The sequence below is a fragment of the Anomaloglossus baeobatrachus genome, chromosome 5 (genome assembly GCF_048569485.1).
Source record: "Anomaloglossus baeobatrachus isolate aAnoBae1 chromosome 5, aAnoBae1.hap1, whole genome shotgun sequence".
Classification (NCBI taxonomy): Eukaryota; Metazoa; Chordata; class Amphibia; order Anura; family Aromobatidae; genus Anomaloglossus; species Anomaloglossus baeobatrachus.
The window spans coordinates 236,291,761-236,304,554 of NC_134357.1; the positions used below are offsets into that span (position 1 = coordinate 236,291,761).

Genomic DNA, 12,794 nt, shown 5'->3' on the forward strand with positions numbered 1-12,794 from the left:
CGGCCTGTGAGAAGGCGGCGGCCTTGGAGCAGGGGGGAGTTGACAGAAAAAATCTGTTTGGCGGGCTGGATAGAATTCTATCCTGTAGCCGTGGGAGATGGTATCCCGCACCCACTGATCGGAGAGGTGTTGAAACCACACGTCGCCAAAATGGGAGAGCCTGCCACCGACCAAGGACATTGCTGGCGCGGCCAGATAGTCTGGAGGAGGCTGCCTTAGTGGCAGCAGCTCCTGCGGTCTTCTGAGGACGCGGTTTCGTGCGCCAGTTGGGTTTACGGTCCTTGGCTGAGTTAGCGGACGAGGCCGAGGGCTTAGAGGACGACCAGTTGGAGGAACGAAGGGAACGAAACCTCGACTGGTTCCTGCCCTTTGGTTTGTGGCATGGAAGTACTCTTCCTGCCAAAAGCTTCCTTAATAATTTCATCCAGTTGTTCACCGAATAGTCTGGTCCCAGCAAAAGGGAGCCCAGCAAGGAACTTCTGTAGAAGCATCTGCCTTCCACTCTCGAAGCCACAGGAGCCTGCGGATAGCGAGGGAATTAGCCGAGGCCACCGCAGTGCGGTGAGAGTCTCCAGCATGGCAGACATGGCATAGGATGAAAAGACTGAAGCCTGGAAGTTAGGGCAACCATTTCGGGCATAGAGTCCCTGGTGAGGGAATGCATCTCCTCTAGAGAAGCAGAGATGGCTTTGAGAGCCCGCACTGCTGCAAAAGATGGGGAGAACGAGGCCCCTGCCGCCTCATATACAGATTTGGCCAGAAGGTCAACCTGGCAGACAGTGGAATCCTTAAGAGAGGTGCCATCAGCCACTGATACAACTGTCCGGGCTGAGAGTCTAGACACCGGAGGGTCCACCTTTGGTGAATGAACCCACTCCTTGACCACTTCTGGTGGAAAGGGAAAACGGTCATCAGAACCACGCTTTGGGAAGCGTTTGTCAGGGCAGGCCCTGGGCTTGGTCACAGTGGCCTGAAAACTGGAGTGGTTAAGGAACACACTCCTTGTTCTCTTAAGCAAGGTAAACTGGTGCCTTTTTTGCCAGAGAGGGTTGCTCCTCTGATACTGGCGGATTGAGGTCCAGTACAGAATTAATGTACGCAATCGAAACACTAATATCTGCGTCACCCTTGGACAGATCAATGGGGGACATGGAGGTAGCGTCCGAGCCCCCAGTAAAGGGATCCTCCTCGTCCTGCGAGTCAGCTTGTGAATCAGAGCCGCTGGACGAGGAAGGAGAGGGGACCCTGCGTCTCCTTTGAGGAGGACGGGGTCTGAGACCAGAAGAAGAATCCTCTGTGGGCCTTGCTGAGCGAGCCGTAGCAGCAGAGGCACCCTGAGAAGGGGGCTAATGCATGCTCAGCAGAGTCCGGGACAGCTGTCCCATGGAGAGAAAGATTCTACCCAAGCCGGGGGTTCAGCCACCGGAGCCGGAGCAGCCGGAGGGACCACTGGGGATGAGACTCCAGGCTGAGGCACCACCATGTTAGAGCAGGAATCACAATGTGGTTATGAGCTCGGGACAGGCAGTACGAGCCTACATGCAGTGCATATTGAGAGCCTTGCAGCCTTACTTCTCGTGTGAGACATGCTGCTGAAGTGGGGGCTCTGAGCAGAATGACCCCCAGCAGAGTATATAAGCAGTATATAAGCAGGTCCACAACCGGAGGTTGTGGCTTGCCAGACCGTTTGACATTGTCTCTGTGCCCTCCAGATCCCACAGCCCGGACCCCCAGAGAGATGCTGCAGTCAGTGCCGATCGCTGTGCAGACATGGCATAAGAACGCTGAAAAAATGGTGCCGGAGCGAGGAGAGGGGGCGGGGCCTACTCTAAGAGCGGGATCGGAGGGCCAAGGAGATATACAGGGGAGGGAAACTTTCCTCAGAGAGGAGTGTCTCTCCCCTGTGCCGAACAGCCGCTGGGCGGAGCCGCACTGTCCCTCTGCATGACGGACATGCAGGGGCAGTGAAATCGAAACTAGGCCTCAGGCGAAGCCGGGGCCTAGATTTAACCATGCGGCCGGCAATCAGGCACCATCGGCGCGGTTCTCGGGTGAAAACCAGAGAACCGGCCGGGAATGTCAGAATACATACACAGCACACTCTCCCCCACATTAAAGTACAAGGGACCCCCTGAAAATAACGTCTCAGATACTTAGCTTGTGAGACGCAGGGCCAGGTCCCTGAGGGATGAGTGCTCCGTCCGGCAGGATCCTGAAAGGGCTGCGGATGGAGACCGGTCTCCTGCCAGGCAGGGAGAACCGTGCTGGCTCCCACTTCAAGCCAGAGCCAGAGGGATGGTGAAGGAGCGCGGCATGTAAGGCTCCAGCCCTGAAATCAACCTTAACAACACCGCCGACACAGTGGGGTGAGAAGGGACATGCCGGGAGTCCAGTGGTTGGACCCGCTTTTCTTCAAACTCTTTCCAAAAATCAAAATCAGATGAGAATGCATGTGTGGATGTGTGCCTCCTGAACACAAAGCTTTGAACTGGCTATATTTGGTCATCCAGGGAGTGTATATGCTAGGAGGGAGGAGCTACACTTTTTAGTGTAGTACTTTGTGTGTCCTCCGGAGGCAGAAGCTATACACCCATGGTCTGGGTCTCCCATAAGGAACGATGAAGAAAAAACAGAAGGCACACGGATGACACACGGACCGTATATGGAATGGAACGGATGTCACACGGATGCATCCGTGAAAATAACGGACCGTTATTTGCAGCTCGCAAAAACGGAACGGTCATGTGAATGTAGCCTTATTGGAACATGGCGAATGCTGTCAGCATAACAAGAGAAGTATTAACAGTACTATGTTTGTTTTTCGAAACGTCTTGTGTCTAACCTTGGTTTTAGAAGTTTAAAAATGGAAACTTCAATGATTTTGCATACAAGAGTATAACAAATATCTAGGTGCATAAGCCTTGTCAGGACTTTCCTTCTCCATAACGTTACTATACAACTACAATTTTCTACCATCTTTGGTGTGGCCATTTCTGCACAGTGTAGATTGTATGTGTCTCACTGTGCAGGTCCTCCAACACAAAGAACACAGGAGCGCTCCTGTATATGGGACATTGGCCGAGATTACATTGTTTTGCTGACAGCCATGTGTATGGCGAGCGTTAGGCTACCAAGACAGAATACTCACTTTCTTCCCAGTGACTGAAAGGTCTAAATTACAGTTGAGCGAGTACCTAACTATTCGTACTGGCTATACTCATAACGAGTACTGTCTAATACTAGCGTATGCATTCCGAATACCGTGTACAATGCAAGTCAATGGGGAAAATTCGCAAAGTAACGAGTAACCTGAATTCTGCACTATTTGCTACTCGCAGGAATAGTACGGCATTCAGGTTACTCGTTACTTTGCGAGTTTTCCCCATTGACTTGCATTGCACACGCTATTCAGAATGCATATGCAAGTATTAGACAGTACCCATTATGGGTATAGCGAGTACGAATAGATAGGTACTCGCTCAACTCTAGTCTTAATGATAAATCCTACCTATTACATCTTACATGAAGCTTAACAAAATCAGAATTGGGACTCATGCAAAAAAAAACATATTACCATTCTGTGTTGTATGGGGTTGTAATAGGGCCTCTGTAAATGAGCCCTCTACTGTATCTGCACATAACACCTTCAGGTGAGCACCACCATGGCTTATATTAAGCCTTTCCCAGAAGCTATTTTGTGTCTACTTTTGTCCTTCTCCAGAGCTTCTCTACGCTATCCAAGCATACTGAATTTAAAAGAAAAATGTGTTATATGATCAATTGCACTCCCTAAGTATGTATTTCTTTTTTAATCATAAAGATTTTATTAAATTTCCAGCATATAACAAAGAAATTTGACCATGTCACACCCCATACAGGTAACAATACAAAAACAGAGTACATATAGGATATATCAACATATCATTGTGGGACATTAAATACCCCTACAGTACGAACTGGGGATAACTAAGGAAAAACATAGGGGGAAAGGGGGGGAGAAGGGGGTGAGCAGCCATATAGATAAATTACCTTAGTGAGTCTAGCATTTTCCCTGGGGTTATCTGTCTCAAGGGGCCAGCTCTAAGTTACTTCAAGGTTCAGAGGAGCCTGGCGACTGTGGGGGGTTAGAAGGTTGCGGGAGAGCCGCGGCATATGGAGAAGTCGCCCAGGGGGCCCATTGTTCCAGCACTGCCTCTTTCTTTTTCAGACTAGAAGCTAAACTCGTTTCATATACCCACTGTAGATTCAGCCTGTCTGTTAGCTCTGTCCTAGTTGGGGACAGCGGGGACTTCCACCTGTAAGCTATACAATGCCTACCTGCAATAAGGAAATGGGAGATAATGGTTTTAAAGGAGTCAGGAATTGTTTCTATACCCATATGTAGAACGGCGAGGGCTGGAGACAGGGGGATCCGGAGACCATTGATCTCCCGGGTCATTTCAAAAACTAAATTCCAAAATTCAAAGGTCCTTGGGCAGAACCACCACATATGACTTAAAGTACCTCTGTGGTTGCAGCCCCTCCAGCACAGTGGGGACGTATTTGGAGAAAAGGTTGCTAATTTGGTGGGGAAATTATACCATCTCAGGTGGATTTTTTTTAGTTGTTCAATATGGTTAAGGCATGAGGAAAATCTTTGGATCCACTTTGAGGCAGAGTGCCAGGCCTGAGTTGGGAGTGGGGCGGAAAGATCCTTCTCCCATTTAAGCATGTAGAAGAGTTGTTTATCATCTAGCGGGCCATTTAGTAAGTTATAGACGTATGAGAGGCCCTTAATTTTACTGTTTTGAAAGAAGTTTTTAATTGAGATGGGGTTAGCTACTAGAGGGTTGGAGAAGATTGGAGTGTTTATGAGAAAGTGGCGCAACTGAAAAAATTGGAACAAGCTGTGCCGAAGAAGATTGAATTTCTCACACATCTCTGAGTAGGGAAGTAAAACTCCATCTTTATATAGGCCCGCTAACACCCCAGGCTCTTTTTTTACCCATGAGGTAAGGTTTAAATTTGGGATGAAGGATTCAAGCGCTCTCAGGAGGATATTTGGTCTTAAAGCTTGTGACACTGTTCCAACTCCACTCACTCCAATTTTTCTTCAGTGTTGCTGTTGTGGGAAGAAGATCACCATGGGAAGAGGGGGCTAGAATTAATGATTCAATGAACTGTTTAGGGGTGTGACAATTGATTGAGGAATGTTCGATCTGCAACCATCTCTGGTCTAGTTCGTTTTTCCACCAGTCACGAGCCGCCTCCAAAATGGCAGCTCTATGATAGGTTAGAATATTTGGGATACCCATGCCTCCGCCATTCAATGGTGCATGCATACAGCGCAGGGCTATTCTTGTTTTTTTCCCAGCCCAAATGAATTTTCCCATTAGTGAATGGATTTTAGATAGATAGCGGCGTGGGATTGCCAAGGGAAGACATCGCAGGAGGTAGATGATTTTTGGGAGACATATCATTTTGAAAGTCTGCATTCTTGCCATCCAGGACAGGGGAAGCAGAGTGAGGCGGGCAAGTTCATTTTCTAGTGAATTATGTAGAGCTATCATATTTTTTTTTTAATTATGGTTTTATGTGGGGCCAGTATAATACCCAGGTAAGGGATGCCATCCTCTTCCCACTTAAAGGGGTATAACTGAGATAAGGCGGTTTTGGTAGCGGGAGGCAGGAAAAGCGGAAAAATTAGGGATTTATTAACGTTTAGTTTGTAGTACGAGATTTGTGAAAAAGAGGACAAAATCTCCATTATATGCTTCAGGGACACCACCACATTGGTACACGATAGGATGACATCATCTGCATATAAGCTGATCACATGATCCATCTTGCACGCTTTCACTCCTGAAATCTGCGGACACTCACGAATGGCTTGGGCCAAGGGTTCTATGGTGAGAGCATAAATTATAGGGGAGAGGGGGCATCCTTGACGTGTCCCATTAGGCTACTTTCACACATCAGTTTTTTGCCATCAGGTTCAATCCGGAAAAAAACGGGTAAAACGGATCCAGTACCGCATCCGTTTTTTCCCCATAGACTTGCATTGTTACCGGATTGTACCGGATGGCTTTGCGTTGCATCCGTTTTTTTCCGGATGCGGCAAAATTAGTTAATGCGGCGGCCGGAGGCAACGTAGCTTGCAACGTTTTTTTGTCCGGCAAAAAAAACGCATCGCGCCGGATCCGGCGCGATACGGCGTGTTTTACAATAGAAGCCTATGGACGCCGGATCCGGCGTAATGCGGTAAAAAACGGATGCGGCCGCCGGATCCGTTTTTCTAAACTGAGCATGCTCCAATGTAATTAACAAAACGGATCCAGCCAAAAAACGGACGAAAAGGATGCAAAAACGGATGCAAACCGTATCCACCGGATCCGTTTTTTAACGGATCCGGCATAACGGATCCGTTAAAAAAACGGATCCGGTGGATACGGTTTTCACTTTTTTTCAGGATCCGTTGGATCAGGAAAAAAAAGGACTGTGCCTGAATACAGAAAACTGATGTGTGAAAGTAGCCTTAGTGATTTCAAAGCTCCGAGACATAAACCCGGACGCCAATACCTTAGCATTGGGACTAGAATAAAGTGCCATTATAGCTGATATAAAAGGGCCTTCAAATCCAAACGTATCTAGTACCGATTTCAGGTATCCCCAGTGTACCCTGTCGAACGCTTTTTCTGCGTCTAAGGACAGGAGCTCACTGGGGGTTTTCCTTTTTTCAACTAGCGCGATCAGGTCCAGCATCCTTCTTGTTCCATCCTTCACCTGTCTGCCCGCCACAAACCCCACCTGATCTGGAGCAATTAGTTTCGGAGGAATTTTATGAATCCTGGCCGAAATAATTTTTGCATACAATTTTACATCGCAATTCAAAAGGGATATGGGCCTAAAGTTTCCGGGGGTTGCTGGGGGTTTTCCCGGTTTAGGTAAGGTAGTTATTATGGCCTCAAGATTACTTGGCGAGATAGCTGCTGATTCTTGCCAAGAGGAGAAGATTCTCAGGATAAATGGGGACAGAATGTTAGTAAATTGTTTATAATATGTGTTAGTGAGCCCGTGTGGGCCAGGAGCTGAGTTTCTTTTTGCCGAATTAATTGCTTGGCGAACTTCTTGTATAGAGAAGGGCACATTGAGCAATTTTAGCTGATCTGTGGATAACCGGGGGAGGTTAATGCTATTTAAAAAGGAACTAATTGTGTCTTGGGAGGGCTTTGGGGCGGTGAGGTCATCTTTAAGGTTGTATAGTGATTGGTAAAAGTCAGCAAATGCATTGGCGATTTCTGTTGGGTTGTGAATTTTTTGTACTTCTCTTTTTTTGACTCTGATGGCTAATAAGGGTCCTGCCCTGTCACCCATGGCATAAAATTTTAACTTAAAAGCTCTCAAATTTTTCTCATAGTCCACCAAGAGCAATTGGCGGAGCTGTAGTCTTAGTTTTCTGAGATCGTTCGAAACAAAGGGACTTGGGGAGGATTTATTAAGAGAGTCAAGGAAATTGATTTGGTTTAGGATAGCTTTGGAAGCTGCCTGACGTCTTGTTTGCTCCCTAGTGTCGATTTTTATGAATGACCCCCTAATATAAGCTTTGTGAGAGGACCACAATGACTTCTCTTTTACTTTGTTATTATCATTAAATTTGAAAAATTCGTTGAGGTCAGATCTTAGTTCCTCAGCTACTTGTTTGGAAGCTAGAAGGGAATCATTCATTCGCCACCGGTCAAATATAGGCGAGCGATCTTGCTCTCGAATAGTCAAATAAATGGGGGCATGATCCGACCATGATATTATTCCAATTTTAGAATCTGAACAGTCTGTAATAAGTGTACTATCTATCAGAAAATAGTCCAATTGGCTGTAGGAGAGGAACCGAGGTGAGAAGTATGTGTAGTCTCTTTCATTTGCATGATGGTATCTCCATATATCATGAAGGTGCCATTCTGAGACCACTACTCTCATCTCTTTCCTCTGTACAGCAGCATTCGAATTGTCCAAGGAGCTTGACATTAACATATTTTAGTCTCCGCAAATTATTTGCTTACCTCCCGTGACTGCTGAGAGTTTAATCAGGAATTTGCGCAAGAAACAGATCTGGCCTGTATTGGGGGCATATACAGATGCAATAGTATACCTGGACCCATTTATGGAGCAATTTAGAATTGCATATCTGCCGTCAGGGTCTGAGTGCTGGGCTAGCATAGTGAAAGAGACACTATTTTTTACACAAATAAATACACCCGCCTTTTTTTTTACCACATGCATGCATAATAAATGGGAATTTAGGATTATTCAGCCGATACGTTTCATTTTGGAGAAGATGTGATTCCTGTCCGCAAATCACATCACATTTTGATCTTGACACTTCCCGCCAGAACATAGACCTCTTAGCTGGCTAATTTAGACCTTTTACATTTATAGACATACAGTTTAACACCATTATGCTAGAATTAGAGTCTCTTGGCTAAGACTGCAAGGAGGGAAAGGAAGGTTAGGTAGAACATAACACGCATAACCAACATTTGTCCAAAAGGAAAAAAAAAAGTCCAAAAAAGGACCAGCGGCATGATAGGAAATTGCCGCCCTGGGGGCCAGAAGGACCTGGATGAACCATATCCAGAGGGCCTTCAAGAAAAATAACTAAGTCACAACCACGACTCGAAATATTAGATAACTCACGGTACGGACCACTCTTCATTAATTTTCTCCCTGCGGGATGGCCCTGCGGCTCTCGGAGATCTGTCTGGGAGATTCACCAAGTTCCACGAAGAAAAAAGCCTAGCCAGCTGGTTTGGCGAGTGACACACGTGGGTGTTCCCTGCCCGGCTGATCAGAATTTTGACAGGGAAGCCCCATCTGTAGGCGATAGCTTCATCTCTTAAGATCTTGGTGTAAGGAGAAATTTCTTTCCGTTTTGCCAGAGTTCCAGCAGACAGATCAGGGAAAATGGATATAAGGCGGAATTTCTCAGGCACGGATGGCTTCTTCCTCAGAGCTTGTAGCAGGGCTTCCTTGGTTTTGTAGAAATGCAGGCGAGCTAAGGTATCCCGAGGGGCCTCAGCATTAAGAAATTTTGGTTTTGGGACTCTGTGAATCCTGTCTATTATGAAATCATTTGGGCCCAGATCTGGCAAGGCCTCCTGCAGCAAGGATAACAAAAAGCTCTGCAATCCTCCGTCTGGTATAACCTCCGGAATCCCTCTTATTCTTATATTGTTCCAGCGAGATCGGTCCTCCAGATCCAGGATTTTAGTTTGCAGCCCCTGTACTTGCTCTTCCAGGTCTGCATTGGCATCTATGAGGCTGTTATGGGATCTTGTGAGCTCCTCCATCTTTGTTTCAATGTGAGAGGTGCGGGCTCCTGTGGCTGTAATATCTCCACGCAGCTCAGCTACCATGCCTTTCCAGTCCTCTTGCAGTGAGGCACGGAGGGCACTGAGAAGCTTCTGCATCGTGTGCTTTGTAAGTGGAATGTCAGCATTATCAGTGTCAAGGTCTGTAGCAGCCGTGGAGCCCCTCCTGGATGAGCGTGTTGAAGCAGTGGAGGAGGATGTGGCCATCTTATCTCTTCCAGCACTGATAAAGAAATCTGTCACTTTCCCTGGAGAAGGCCTCTTTTGGGACTTTCCCTTTGTCATATCTAGCTCCAGGGGGTTATCTCTGTGATTACCCACCATGCAGGGAGAATTTGGAGTCTCTGGTGAGCTGTTCTGAGCTGTTTCTGAGTCACTGTGGCTGGAGCTCAGTTCCTAGGTGACCAGTGCCATCAGCGTGCAGGCCACGCCCCCCTAAGTATGTATTTCTAAGGCTGGTTTCACACTACGTCTTTTTAACATCCGCTGAAAACGTTTTTTTAGCGGAAGTACGGATCCTGCTTTTACAGCAAATAAGGCTGGTTTCACACTACGTCTTTTTAACATCCGCTGAAAACGTTTTTTTAGCGGAAGTACGGATCCTGCTTTTACAGCAAATAACGTATGCAAACGCATATGTTATTTTGCAGGATCCTGCACTGGATGTTTAGGGGCGGGCACTGGAGTCATGTGATCGGGAGTGAGGGGAACTAGACTGGGAGGAGGCTTCTGACAGCTGCAGACGCTGGTAACCAAGGTAAACATCGGCCTTGGATACCCGATATTTATCTTGGTTACGAGTGTCTGCAGCTGCTAGGAGCTGGGCTCCCTGCACGCGTAACCAACGTAAACATCGGGTAACTAAGAGAAGTGGTTACGCGATATTTACCTTGGTTACGAGTGTCCGCAGCTCTCAGGTGGGGGAGAGAGACAGGAGAGGAAGGGGGAAAGACAGAGATAGAGAGAGAGAGGGTGAGGGAGGGAGTAGAGAGATAGACAGATCACGCGAGACTGGTTCTGGGCATGTTCAGTACTTTCTGGGCATGCTCAGTACAAAAGCAGGATCCTGTCTATCAGCACGCCAGCGTTCACCTGCGTTCACGTGCTGTTTAGTCAGGATCCAGCAATTTGCAGTATTTGGACGGAGCTCAAAAACGCTACAAGTAGCGTTTTTGAAACATGTTAAAAAACTGCAAGTCACTGGATCCTCACTATAACGCACGCAAACGCAGGTGAACGGATGTTAACGCGAGTCCATTGCAAATGCATTGAAATGAAAACGCATTTGCACTGGATCCGCTTGTCCGCTAAAAAAACGTTTTCAACGGATGTTAAAAAGACGTAGTGTGAAACCAGCCTAACGTATGCAAACGCATATGTTATTTTGCAGGATCCTGCACTGGATGTTTAGGGGCGGGCATTGGAGTCATGTGATCGGGAGTGAGGGGAACTAGACTGGGAGGAGGCTTCTGACAGCTGCAGACGCTGGTAACCAAGGTAAACATCGGCCTTGGATACCCGATATTTATCTTGGTTACGAGTGTCTGCAGCTGCTAGGAGCAGGGCTGCCTGCACACGTAACCAACGTAAACATCGGGTAACTAAGATAAGTGGTTACGCGATATTTACCTTGGTTACGAGTGTCCGCAGCTCTCAGGTGGGGGAGAGGGAGGGAGGGAGGAAGGGGGAAAGACAGATAGAGAGAGAGGGTGAGGGAGGGAGGAGGAGAGAGAGACAGATCACGCGAGACTGGTTCTGGGCATGCTCAGTACTTTCTGGGCATGCTCAGTACAAAAGCAGGATCCTGTCTATCAGCACGCCAGCGTTCACATGCGTTCGCGTGCGTTATAGTCAGGATCCAGCAATTTGCAGTATTTGGACGGAGCTCAAAAACGCTACAAGTAGCGTTTTTGAAACATGTTAAAAAACTGCAAGTCACTGGATCCTCACTATAACGCAGGCAAACGCAGGTGAACGGATGTTAACGCGAGTCCATTGCAAATGCATTGAAATGAAAACGCATTTGCACTGGATCCGCTTGTCCGCTAAAATAACGTTAAGGACGGATGTTAAATAAACGTAGTGTGAAACCAGCCTAAGAAGTACTACTTCTAGTTGAAGATATGTCTTGCATACCAAGTCTGTCAGAGCCTCTACAGTAAGGCAATAAACCCTTTCAGTTATCATTAAAGCTGACGGTAGCGGTCAGTCAAACCATCATTTGGTTGACATCTATCTCTACTGACTTCCCCATGCAGAAGAGAGCTCGGTCAAGTGTCCCTGTGTCCTCTATAAGAGAACCTCTGGCAAAATCATCTGGTAGCAGTTTTTCTCTGTACCAAATAAAACTATCAGGCAATTGAATTCCAACCACCCACTCCTTATAGACCTCATTACAATCTGTCAGGGGACAGGCTGCAGGAACCTATGCACACTAGACGGTCATTCCAATCACATCGATATTGTCAGGTCTAGCTAATTATTTTGTAAGGTTTATGGGGTCCTTACACCCTACAGTGTCAATATGCTTTGTGCCTGTCCTATACTGCCTTTATCCTCATTGACACACTAGAAATGAGAAATATTTTGATATCTAGCTCACAATGAAAATCTACAAAGCTAGTCTTTGAGGATATAGTTGGATTACACATCTAAAAAAACACTTTTCTATATTACCTGAATTGTAACAATTCCCTTTACATGTACAGTTATAGGTTGTCTGAATGCACCGTTACCCAGAGACAGTGGAAAGTATGTATTTCATAGATCTATATTGGTATGATCTATACATATAGGAATATATCCTGATGTATGGTTTGGCTCACCCGTGCTTGTATCGGAAGGATTTTCCTCTTCCTTCCATAACAGATCTCCCCTTGTGAATTCTTCATCATCATCTATATCTTCTACTTTAACGATCATCAAGTCTTTACTCTACATAGACACATAAATGACAGAAAAGTACTCTTAGAATAATACCTGCTTAGAAGATGTGCCCACCCTAAAAAGCTAACACACCTATTCATGTTATACACAGTTATCTTCGGGTAGGTGAGGCTCCCAGAACTATTAAGCCATTATTCGCATGTCCTATGAAAATTAGCCTTGAAGTGCTTTAAGGGTGTATCACACACTCAGAAGACATGGCCGCAGTGCACTTCCAAACTAACCTGCATGTGGCTTTATAGCTTTGATTTCTTGGTTCTGCTGCTCTAGATTACTACAGCATAGGAATCACTAGCACTTACAGGGCCTTACCACTAGTTTCAGTAGTAAACTTGCCCTGACAGGTTCCTCTTCAATTCTTTGGGCCCAGTACATTAAGACCAGCATTGTTCACATTGTTCTTGATGAGGAGATGTGAAGGAGTCAGATGCTACTGGTTCATGAAAAGGCACAAATGCTACCATGCTACAAGAGGCTGTCTCCACACTCATCTCTCACCTAGCA

The 12,794-nt window shown here is 46.5% G+C and overlaps 2 protein-coding genes across 7 annotated transcripts in view; one reads left to right on the forward strand and one right to left on the reverse strand.

The window, feature by feature from the left end:
* The window catches only part of LOC142311107 (uncharacterized), a 148,229-nt gene that overhangs the window by 84,271 nt on the left and 51,164 nt on the right, over positions 1-12,794 (forward strand). The window lies entirely within an intron of this gene.
* LOC142311097 (uncharacterized) overlaps positions 1-12,794 on the reverse strand; it is a 28,015-nt gene that overhangs the window by 9,402 nt on the left and 5,819 nt on the right. For all 6 annotated transcript variants that reach the window (XM_075349192.1, XM_075349193.1, XM_075349194.1 and 3 more), the window contains one exon: positions 12,170-12,278. In XM_075349192.1, the coding sequence (XP_075205307.1) occupies positions 12,170-12,278 (109 nt within the window). The remainder of the gene's footprint in view (positions 1-12,169; positions 12,279-12,794) is intronic.